This window comes from Nicotiana sylvestris, chromosome 1 (genome assembly GCF_000393655.2).
Source record: "Nicotiana sylvestris chromosome 1, ASM39365v2, whole genome shotgun sequence".
Lineage (NCBI taxonomy): Eukaryota > Viridiplantae > Streptophyta > Magnoliopsida > Solanales > Solanaceae > Nicotiana > Nicotiana sylvestris.
In genome coordinates this window covers 24,910,215-24,922,447 of record NC_091057.1, presented here as the reverse complement: position 1 = coordinate 24,922,447, position 12,233 = coordinate 24,910,215, and the positions used below count along the sequence as shown (strand labels likewise).

Here is a 12,233-nt window from a genome sequence, read left to right as displayed (position 1 = left end):
GATAGAAGATTCATCATATACCTTTCATATTGTAATTATTCTACAATGAATTAAAATAATTTCTATTTTTCATATACTACAAAATTAATATTTTTCTTTGAAGTGAATTTAGCTACAACTATTTTTAGGGTAATTGGGTAAATACCCTCTTCCGTATTAGTACTAGATTTTATTTTTTCTAGAAAATAAAAGTTTCCAAGTCCTAGTTGACTAATTCCTAGTACAACATCACTTTTAAGTCAGTGATTCACGTGCTCTGTGCACATAGGACCGAGGGCAAGAACACACATAAGATACCCTTTTGTTCTTTCTCAAAAACTGATAATCAAATTTTGTTTTGTTGTTTTTGGAATCAGAAGCGAAAGATCCAGAATGGGAAGCAGAAATAGAGGTGATGTAAATTACAGAAATCCATGTTTGACAATGCATCAGCCATGGGCTTCATTGCTTGTTTATGGTATTAAACGGATTGAAGGAAGATCTTGGTCTGCCCCTATTAGAGGTGAAACTTCCCTCTTCTTACTTTTTAATTTTTTAATTTTTGAGTTCAAGTTTGTTGTTATTTTCTAATTGAATTAGACACCCTTTTGTTAATTCTTGGTTTCCTTCTCTTTTCCCTTTTTATGGGGGGTATGTAAACTTTAGCCCTTTTATAGCTGAGTTCAGTTATGGCGGTGTATATGAACAGTTTTACTGTTGCTTGTTTGTTAGCATAAACTGGGAAAGTTACCCTTTTTATTTGGTTCATCACTGATATCAGTAAAAGCTACAGTAAACATATTTTTTTCTTTCTGAATTTGGTAAATTTTTTTATTGTGATGATGTGGTGGGTAGGTAGGGGGAATTTGAAGAAAGGGAGGGAGTGTGTCTAATTTTTCAATAAAGAATGCAGTCAAACCTCTCTATAAATAGTCCCGTTTGTTTCGATATTTTTTGGCTAGTGCTGTTACAGAGGACATATATTATAACATAACATAAGAATCGGTTTCAAAAAAAAAAAACTTGGTTTTTACGGTGAATGACTGTTATATAGATATGCTTTTATAGAGAGGTCTGATTGTATATCATGTGTCAAAATCCTTGCTATGCTTGGCCACAAGTCTAATACTATATCAGTATACAAAGTATGACAGATTTTCCTTTTTGTCCCATAACTGTTTGATAAACCAAATTAAGAAAAGGAAAAATAGAAAGTAGAGTAGGATGGCCATGAGTCAAACTAGAGGTTGTGACGTGTCAATTTTTAGCTTCATTGTTCTCTAATATGTTTAATGCTTAGGACTTTGAAGTACTTTCGTCTAGGGTATCAATGTTGATTTCTGTGGCTACCTTGTTGAGAAGAATGCATAGTGTAGAAGTTAGTTAGTGGGTCGCATGTACAGCTGTCAACAGCTAATATATTATTAGGTAGTTAGTGGTTAAGTGATGTATATATATACACAAGTACAGTACATGAAGAAATGGATTCGATATTTTCCAAGCTTTGCTCAATTACTCTCTTCTTCCTTCCTCTGTTCTCTTTGCTCCTTCAATGGCTATGCCTCTCTTAACATGGTATCAGAGCCTCGGCTTAATTCCGGTGGGTTCAACAATGGCAGACGAGTAAGGAGAAGGTACAATTGAGCTAATCGAATCCAGAATCAGTTTCATCTGGCTTAATTCCGGTGGGTTCATCTGGTTCAAGTTGCAGTTGAAGATACGATCTCCTCTTATAGTTAGGGTTTGCTGATTTTGAGCAAATTCACCAACTTTTCTGAATTTTTTCAACAATTTGAGTAAGTAACTCTCTTCAATCTACAAGTCTACAAAATTAGTATGCCGATCAATGAAAATGAGTCTACTTTGACTACTGTTACATCACCTCCATCTGATACTCAGAATACTAACTTAGTTCATCACAATCATCCTTTGTATATTCATCCTTCTGATACTCAAGGTGTTGCTCTCATCTCGATTCAGCTTCGAGGATCTAAAAACTGCTCTCTTTGGAGTAGATCTATGAAAATTGTGTTGCATGGCAAAAACAAGTTAGGTTTTGTGCTAGGAACATGTAGGAAGGAGCTTTATGATCCAAGTTTTCATGAACTTTGGGATCGATGTAATGCTATTGTTTTAGCATAGATAATGAACATTGTAGCTCCAAATTTACTGAGCACTGTGATCTATGCATCTAATGCTCACAAGGTTTGGGAATATCTTCGTGAAAGATTTGATAAGGTGAATGCTGCTAGATCATTTTATCTTCACAAGGAAATTGCAAAATTGACTCAAAATCTGCTAACAGTGTCTGAATATTTCTCAAAACTTAGAGAGTTATGGGATGAGTATGAAGCCTTAGCTCCTCCTCCTTCATGTGGATGTCCTGAATCCAAGCAACATGCAGAACATTACCAACTACAGAAATTGTATCAGTTTTTGACTGGTTTAAATGATTCTTTTGACAATGCTAAAGATCAGATTCTTATGATTAGACCACTTCCAAATGTCAATCAGGCCTATGCTATGGTAGTTAATGTTGAGAGTCAAAGGAAAAACAATACAGCTGTAAGTGTTGGCATTAGTGATTCAACAACACTGATGAGTAAAGCTAATGCGGGAAATGGAAATAGCAACTTCAAACCTAGAAATAGTCTTGGGAGACCTACACTACAATATGACTACTGTCACTTGAAAGGTCATACCAAGGACACCTGCTATAAACTCCATGGATACCCTACTTATTCAAGGCCAAGAGAAGAGGTTATTCAGGCCCTCAGGTGAACAATGTATTTACTGCCAGAGGATTTCAACCTTCTGACCTTCCTTAGCCTACTCCTCAATTTTCCGCTGCTCCAGTGTTTACTCAAGAACAATATGATCAGATTCTGCATATGCTGAACAAAGGAAAGCATGTAGAATCAGTGGCAAATGCAGCAACTATGAATAACACAGGTACTATAAGAGCCTTCATGTCTCATCTAGTTAATGGTAACTGGATAATAGACACAGGGGCCTCCAACCATATGGTACATAATTCCAAGCTACTAAGTGAAATCAAAGATCTGACTAGTATAGACCATAACAAGGTTCATCTTCCTAATGGTGAGCAGATTGCTATCAGTCACACGGGAGTTTCCACAATCTTCAAAACTAAATCATTACAGAATGTATTATACATTCCAGACTTCAAATACAGCTTGCTTTCAATCTCAAAGCTCACAAAGGAGTTAAGATGTCTTGTTGCATTCTTTCCTAACTTCTGTCTTTTTCAGGATCTCTTGAGTGTGAAGGTAATGGGGATTGGTAGGGAAGAATGTGGACTCTACATCCTAAAGCCAGATATTCCTGAAGGATCAGTGCATCAGCTGAATGCAAAGCACGGTTACAATCTAGTATCTTCTGTAAATAGTATCTCTAGTTTCAATAAGGCAGTTCCTCCTAAGCCTACTAAGAATTGTAGTGTGCCTTTGTGGCACAAGAGATTAGGACATGCACCTCTGAAAGTTCTACAAAAAATTAGTAGTTTACCTTACATTCCTATGCAAGATCATCATTGTACAGTGTGTTCTATTGCTAAGCAATCTAGACTGCCATTTCCTCACAACATTTCTTGTTCTACTCTTCCTTTTGAACTTGTGCATGCTGATGTCTGGGGTCCATACAGGGTTCCAACTCGTGATGGTAAAAGATACTTTATGACATTGGTAGATGATTTCTCTAAGTACACATGGATTTTCTTAATGAACACAAAAGCAGAATTTGTTGTTCTGCTGGAAATGTTTTTAGTTCAGACTCAATTTGATAACAAGGTTAAGTGTCTCAGGTCTGACAATGGTACTGAGTTCTTCAATGAGCAGGTAACTAGTCTTTAGTTGTTGCATGGAATTATTCATCAGAGTTCCTGTGTCTATACACCTCAGTAGAATGGCACAGTTGAGAGAAAACACAGGTCTATTCTTAACATGGCAAGAGCCTTGAGGTTTTAAACCTTTGTTCCACTCCAGTTATGGGGTGAGTGTGTTTCTACAACAGTCTATCTTTTGAATAGATTGCCTACTGTCTTGTTGAAAGGAGCTTCTCCATTTGAGAAACTCTATAGCAAGGTCCCATCTCTCCAGCACTTGAGAGTCTTTGGCAGTCTATGCTATGCCACCTCTATAGCAAATCTGATAAATTTAGCCCCAGAGCTATTCCTGCTGTCCATCTTGGCTATTCTTCTGTGCTAAAAGGATACATTCTATATGGTCTTCACTCAAAACTATTCTTTGTAAGTAGGGACACTATTTTTCAGGAGGATGTCTTTCCTTTTAAGCATGACATATCTGGCTCTTCCCCTCTATTTCCTATTTTGGATCTGTTAGAAGCTGATTGTTCTTCTCCTCGGTACATCCCTTCTTCTAGAACTCCTACACCTGTCTCCTTCTTCTGTTCCAAGTCATTAGTTGATTCTCCCCAACCACCTTCTTACCCTCCATTATCCAGTCCTTCTCCCATTGCCGCTCCTCCTCCTATTAAGAAATCATCTAGGACCTCTGTTCCTCGTATATGGTTAAAAGACTATGTTGTACCCTCCAAAGAAGCAGTCTGCAATTATCCCATTTACCAGTATGTCTGTTATGACAAGCTGTCTCCTGCCTATCAGGCTTGTATTGCTGCATACTCTGCTGTGTCTGAACCTACTTCCTATGCTGAGGCCAACACTGATCCTAAGTGGATAGAAGCCATGCAGGTTGAAATTGCTGCTCTTGAGGAAAATCAGACCTGGTCCATTGTTAATCTACCTCCTGGCAAGACTCCTATTGGCTGTAAGTAGGTGTTCAAAGTCAAATATAAGTCCACTAGGGAGGTGGAGAGGTATAAGGCTCGACTGGTTGCTAAGGGGTATAGTCAGCTTGAAGGGTTGGATTACAAAGAGACTTTCTCTCCTGTGGCCAAAATGGTGACAGTGAGGTCTGTGGTGGCTTTGGCTGCAACATCTGATTGGTTCATTTTTCAAATGGATGTGCACAATGCATTTCTCCAAGGAGACCTTGAGGAGGTCTATATGCAGATTTCAGATGGCTTTGCCAGCCAGGGGGAGTGTCATCAGAAGAAAGCATGCAGATTGCATAAGTCCTTGTATGGACTCAAGCAGGCTCCTAGACAGTGGAACCTAGGAATGGGATTTGTTCAATCTCATTATGATTACTCTCTTTTCACACAAAGGGTAGGTGGTGAATTTGGGACTCAAGCAGGCTCCTAGACAGTGGAACCTGAAGCTGACTTCTGCTCTCAAGGATATGGGATTTGTTCAATCTCATTATGATTACTCTCTTTTCACACAAACGGTAGGTGGTGATCTGATAGTAATCTTAGTGTATGTTGATGACCTGTTGGTCACTGGGAACAATGTGGAGCTTATTCATCAAGTGAGGACAGACTTGCAAGCTACGTTCAAAATGAAGGACTTGGAAGAATTAAAGTTCTTTCTGGGAATTGAGTTCTCTAAATCTAAAGAAGGAATTCTTATGAATCAAAGGAAATATGCTCTTGAGCTAGTGTCTGAGCTGGGATTGGCTGGTGGTAAGCCTGTTGCGACACCTCTTGAGTTTAATCATAAACTCACCTCAGTAGCATTTGATGAATTCATGAACAAAGGGGAAGCCTCTACAAATGCACAACTTGAGGACCCAGGAAGCTATCAAAGACTGGTTGGCAGACTGCTGTACTTGACAATGACAAGGCCAGACATTGCCTTTGTTGTTCAAATATTAAGTCAACACATGCATGCTCCTAAGCAGTCACATATGGAAGCAGCTATAGGAGTAGTCAAGTATATCAAGAGAACTGCAGGTTTGGGACCTTTATGCCAGCAAAAGGTAACAAGGAACTAGTTGCCTATTGTGATTCAGACTGGGCTTCATGTGTGGAAACAAGGAAGTCTATCACTGGTTATATAGTTAAGTTTGGTGAAGCTGTAATCTCTTGGAAGTCCAAGAAACAAAGCACAGTTTTCGGGAGCTTTACAGAATCAGAATTCAGGAGTATGGCAGCTACTGTTGCTGAAGTCACTTGGCTAGCTGGTTTGTTTGGAGAGCTTGGAGTTGCAGTGAACAACTCTGTGCAGTTGTTCTGTGATAGCAAAGCTGCTATACAGATTGCAACACATCCCATATTCCATGAAAGAACAAAACACTTTGACATTGATTGTCACTTTGTAAGGGAGAAAATTCAGAGTGGTCAAATTCAACTATGCAAACCACAACATGAGTATTTGATTAGCAAGCTGGGAATGAAGAACCTCTTCCATCCCTCAGCTTGAGGGGGAGTGTTGAGAAGAATGCATAGTGTAGAAGTTAGTTAGGATGTTAGAAGTTAGTTAGTGGGCCACATGTACAGCTGTCAACAACTAATATATTATTAGGTAGTTAGTGGTTAAATGATGTATATATACACACATGTACAGTACATGAAGAAATGGATTTGATATTTTCCAAGCTTTGCTCAATTACTCTCTTCTTCCTTCCTCTGTTCTCTTTGCTCCTTCAATGGCTATGCCTCTCTTAACATACCTTACCCTGAAAGTCGAGTTTAGTAGAGGGATGAAACGTTTATTTATTTAGGTTGTCTTCAGCTTATAGATTTTAGAAAGTACTAATGGTTTAGTAGACCAGTAGGTCTTCCCTTTGTATAATTTGGGTGGTTTGGAACGGGAGAAACAATAGGTGGTTTGAGGATAGAAGAACATGTTTCTCCCTTTGTATAAAAGTTTTACACAAAATAGATGAATGTTAAAACTTTTGAGCTCCCTACATAGCTAAAGGATGCTATGTTTTCTCAATATATCCGTGTAATGTGCACTGTCTTGGTGATTTAATTATTAAATAGCTCACAAGTAATTTGATCGATAAGCATTCTAGAAGCTAGTGGTGTTGTGGTGTATAGGTTGCAAAGCCATATCCGTGTAATGTGCACTGTCTTGGTGATTTAATTATTAAATAGCTCACAAGTAATTTGATCGATAAGCATTCTAGAAGCTAGTGGTGTTGTGGTGTATAGGTTGCAAAGCCATATCTGACCCTATTTGCTTCACATTGTCATATTCAAATGGATGTATTCCTCATGATGGCGTATTCTCCGGAAACATGACTTCTAAATTATTGGAAATATGGATTAAATTTTCACTAAGGCATCATATTAAACATAATGCGTAGGCTGTTTATGAGTTTTTCACACTAAAATATGTTCTGTAGATACTTATTTCTTCGAAAAGCCACCCATGATTCTATCTCGTTTTCATCTTTGCCAAAGAAAAGGGAAGAAATGTGCCTGGGAAAAATAAAAATGTTTTGAATGATTTCAGTTGGTAAAAATGCTACATTGTGATCCAAGTACAGCGTTTATCTAAAATATTGGACAATGTTTTGTGATATTGAAATTTGAAAATAGTAGGTAATTGAGCCAAAATTATACTGTTAAGAAGTGCGCAACAATTGTTCAGATTGAACAACAGAATCCTACTTCATGACCTATGTTTGGTCTCTGATTTGAAAATGTGTAAAAATTAGCCTTATTCTTTTAGGTACCTATTCCATGACCTACATCCTTGTAATTCTTCACCATAAATTTGGTCTATTTGACTCGAGAATGTGTAAAAAGTAACCTCTTCAATTCCTTGTGATCTAATTATAATGTTTGTTTTTTTCCTTTCATGAAGGTCGACTTTGGATTCATGCTGCTAGTAAGATCCCAGAACCAGAGACTATAAAAGCAATGGAGGACTTCTACAGGGAAATCTATGCAGTGAATGGCGTAACAGATCTCAAGTTTCCGGAGCATTATCCAGTCTCAAGACTTCTAGGTGACAAGTTCTTTGCCACATAGTTTTGCTAGCTAATTAATTTTTTTAGTTCTGGTTTTCAACTAAAATTTCTTCGAGTCGAATAAAGAGTTGGATCGGATTTCCTATATTTATGATATCATATTTGCTTGAATGGATCAACGAAGTGCTGTATCAATGTCCTATTTAGAATTCATGTTTTGAGGGGTACAAACTTATTGACAGCATATTATGGCCTGAACTTGATCGTGTCAATTAGTTCCAGTTTTTCTACTGTCTAATCCTTTGGGTGTCGTTATTTACTCCTGCCTTAGAAGCTGCTTTTTGACATTTTTGGTGTTGCACTCGTGTCGACACGACATGGGTGTGAGTGTGGGATCCGTACCGGATATGGTCAATTGATTTTGGGTACTTTGACCAAAACCGACAGAGAAATTCGGGACAAATACAACGATTTCTTAAATCAAAACAAAAACTAGGGTGAAGTTGAAGAAAATGGATACCTTGTACATAGAAATTTCTCTATCAGTCCTTTTCCTTATTATCTCCTTCCTGTATTCTCATCTTGATCAATATTCTCCTTTTCAGAATACAATGTAAGTTTTCACATAGTGTCTCATAATGTATACATAGTTTTATAAGTTATAACTCTATTTTTAGATATTTAAATTATTTTTAGCCGAACCCGCACCCGTAACCTCCGAATCTTAAAATTTAGATCATGTAAGATCTGACCTCTAGATCTGCACCCGTATCAGACACCCGCACCCGAGTCCGAGCAACTTAAGTGCTAATTTCTGAAGGTGATTTGGATGACGTATATCAATTCTTCATCTTTTAATTTATGAATCTATGTGGTATCTAGTCTCCATCATGAAATGCATGTCCGTGATTCTTTCTTGCCTATGTCATACTAAGTTCACCAATGATAACTGGATAAATCAGAATTTGGCAGATATCTTCCCCGTCTCAGTTCTTGGTTCTCCTAAAAGATTTGTAATTTACTTTCTTAATCTGCATTTTGGCGTAAACTATGATCACACTTCTGTTTTCTTCAATATGTTATCGTCCGAGATGAACATTGTAAAAACTTTTTGAAACTTTTGCTTTGCATAGGTTGTGTTGAAGTAGTTGGGTGTGTCACATGTGAAGAGCTAGTCAGCTGGGATCAAATTCCAGAAGGGGTAAGCTTTAAAAATCTCCTAGTTCATATGCACTGATTCAGATCATTTCTCAAATATTTTGATCTTGCTTTTGTTATCTGTTTTTCTTATTTGATATGTTTTGCTTACAGGTGAGGCTAGAAGGGCAAACAAAGTTTTGCTGGCTTTGTGAGCAACCACAGGTACTTTGGTTTATTTTGGGAGGCTTTATTTGTTTCGTTCGTATTATTTCCAGCAAAAGAATCATTTTTTTTCCTTTTAATTCGTGCAGAAACTTATCGTACCATTTGAGATGCGAGGGTTCCAAGGCGTTTATAACTTGGAAAGAAAGGTATTAAGAAATTGAGAAATTTGATTGTCTCATTTAAGCTCATTTTGCTGTTGCCTCTTTAATCTGTTCTTCTTTCTTTTTTCGAATTTTTTTCTTCAAGATATATGAAGCTGCAATCCGAGGTATTTCTCCCATTGCGCCCCCACTCCCAGTGAAATTTCCCCTTCCAAATCCACGGGATCCTTTCTCTTTGAAACCAGGATCACTTGCTTCTTTCCTTAATAGTTCCAGTACATCCGAGGTAAATCGATCTGAAAATCTTGCTGCTGCAATAGCTGGTGCTCGAGCGGCTGCCACACAGTTTTCTAAAAACAGTAGTTCGCAGTCCAGTACAGTCGAGGTAGGAGATGAACATATTTCCTCAAATACAAGGAACAAATCTAGAAGGATTCAACGATAATCTAGTTGCTAGCTTTGTTTCAGAAGCTTGGTTATCTAATTTCATCGTAAGGTAGCGGCTAAGATATCTACTGAATATTTGATGAATTATTACTCTTTTTGGAAGTCTAGTTATTTAGTCAGGGGATGTTGTTGCGATTTTCACTTCTTTTTGAATTTATGATGTGTAGACTGCTAGTCAAAATGCTCGTTTGTATCATATTCTTTTCGCGTAAACTGCTAGCCAAAACGCTCGTGTACCATACGCGTTTTCTGTTTATGATCTCTTGTAATTAGGAGTATCATGTACAATTATGAGATTATGTAAATGTAATTTAGAGAGCTCCACCTTCTTTAAATCGCATGCAATTTCTCCTATGCTTCATTTTCATTTTAAAGTTTTCAATCGTATGCTTCCTTAGCTGGTGATTTCTGCTCCAAGCTTTCATTCAATTCTCTCGTTTGGTCACTATATATGGTCTTGATATTAGTCTAGTGTAAGGAGGTTATCTTTGGTTGGTGGAAAGTAATTGCACTGAAGTTAGTTGTCTTGCCTTACGTTGCCCTTCCAAGACATCTATTTGGAAGGTGCCACGTAGGCTTTTGGGTGCTTTGATTTTCAAATTTAAGCGTCCGGTCAAGAATTTATTTAGATATTCAAAATATCTCTATATATTCATGTTTGAAATTTCTTCGTCCTGAAGGGGAAGTTTGTCTCTAAGTAACCTATAGGTTACGGGCTCGGCCGTAGAAGCAGTTATTAATACTTTCATTAGGGTAAGTTGTCTACATCACACTCCTTAAGGTGCGGCCCTTTCCCGGACCCTTCATGAACTAGGGATACCTTGTGCACTATGCTGCCTTTTTATTTATTTATTTATTTATTATTTTCTTCATCCTTTAGTACATAAAGTGATAATGGCCTAAACATTTTCTTAAGCTCTAGTCATTTTATCAATAATTGCTACTACTATATACGAACTTGGACTTCCTTCTGTGGCCTCGAATTGTGATGGTATAACATGTTATGATTACTAAAAACAAATAATATTTGAATGAAGCTATGAGCCGATCGTAATCGTAAGTTATTGTTGGTGCAATGTCATTGTCGTTTAGAGTTATTGTAATTATGATAATTCCAAAATGGTGATATTGATGTTTAATAATTAATAATGTCCATAAATACAATACCATGCTAGCTCTTGTATGTGCATTCCTCTTGAAGCCAGAACTCCTGTTTCTTCCTTTTTCTCAAAATATCGAATATATCAGATTTTTTTTTAAAGGAGTAGAAGAAAATTGAACAATAAAGCTTAGATAGTCTTAAAATTACAGTTTATCTTAATCTCTATGAAAAGTCCAAGCATCTGTGTATATTTATGCAGTTTTTTCCCCCTTTTGGATTAAGAGTTATCGATAAATATATATATAACACAGAATTTTTCGGAACAAGGTGAAAAGAGACTTTGGAAGATAGCCCTTAGGCCTTGTGTTCAGTGGCGAAGTCAGAAGTTTTACGAAGGGTGTTCAAGGTTTAATATATTTGTATAAAAAGTAACCTTTATCTATATACTAGTATTAGTACCCGCGCGATGCGCCAACAATATTAAAAGAAGCTAATCATGTAAAATTATAATTTTTTATTGTAACCATAATTCTAAAAAACGATCTACACTGTATCCCGTAGAGATTAATTTGTGAATGTTACATTCCATCTTTACTGCCAAACAGTGAAGTTTTTGTATAGTCTCCATGTTATAGCCGACTGTGCAACAATGGATCAACCATCTCCATGTTATAGCTGCTATGTTGGCAATGATTTGAAAAGGTGAATTGATCCATAAAAACATTACTAAGATGCATTATATTGTTTTTAAAAGATTTGCATAGCCTTCTTTATTCTGCCTCAGTTGACATATCCTGTTAATTTCATGAGGATAAGATGTCATTAGAAACTATTTCATACCAGTAATGGCATATACGGAATTAAAATATCTGGTTCATACAAAAAATTACTACTTGCTATATGCATTTGAGTAAATATATCTCATTTAAAGTCAGCAACTCATGAATTTTCCTCTAGTTTGAGCACTCTCTTGATCTTGTTGCTAGTGAGTTGTGCATCGTAAACAACTTGTGTAACAGATGCTCCAATCTCCGATATACTCCTCTTGATAAAGGTCTTTAAAGCAGATATCATCTTTTTTAGCAACAGCAGCAAGAACTATGCATGGTTAAATACATCTCAAATTAGCTTTTATCACCCAATAAATAAATAATAAAATTGCCATTTGAAATATACGGAATAGAAAACACACGAATTGAATGAAAACCACATAATATAAGAACACAAGATTAAAGGAGCACGGAAAAAGAAAAGACCTTGCTGGTTTATTATTTGACATGATAGTTTATAATCTATAATGATTAAGGAATAAGTCTGCAATACATGGTATCAATGTAACATCTGAATAGTATAAGCTGCATATTCACTCATTTGGAAACAATGTTGTATGCTACCACAACTGTCTTGTTTATGCCGAATTCATTCTCATATAGTTAG

At 36.8% G+C, this 12,233-nt stretch overlaps 1 protein-coding gene across 1 annotated transcript; it reads left to right on the top strand.

Annotated features, from left to right (window-relative positions):
* Positions 1-219: 219 nt before the first annotated feature.
* Positions 220-10,029, top strand: LOC104218153 (uncharacterized). The gene is made up of 6 exons (XM_009768574.2): positions 220-502; positions 7,676-7,819; positions 8,915-8,982; positions 9,093-9,143; positions 9,233-9,292; positions 9,393-10,029. Exons 1-6 carry the CDS (start codon positions 373-375, stop codon positions 9,690-9,692), a joined length of 753 nt encoding a protein of 250 aa, XP_009766876.1. The 5' UTR covers positions 220-372; the 3' UTR covers positions 9,693-10,029.
* The last annotated feature ends 2,204 nt before the right edge of the window (positions 10,030-12,233 follow it).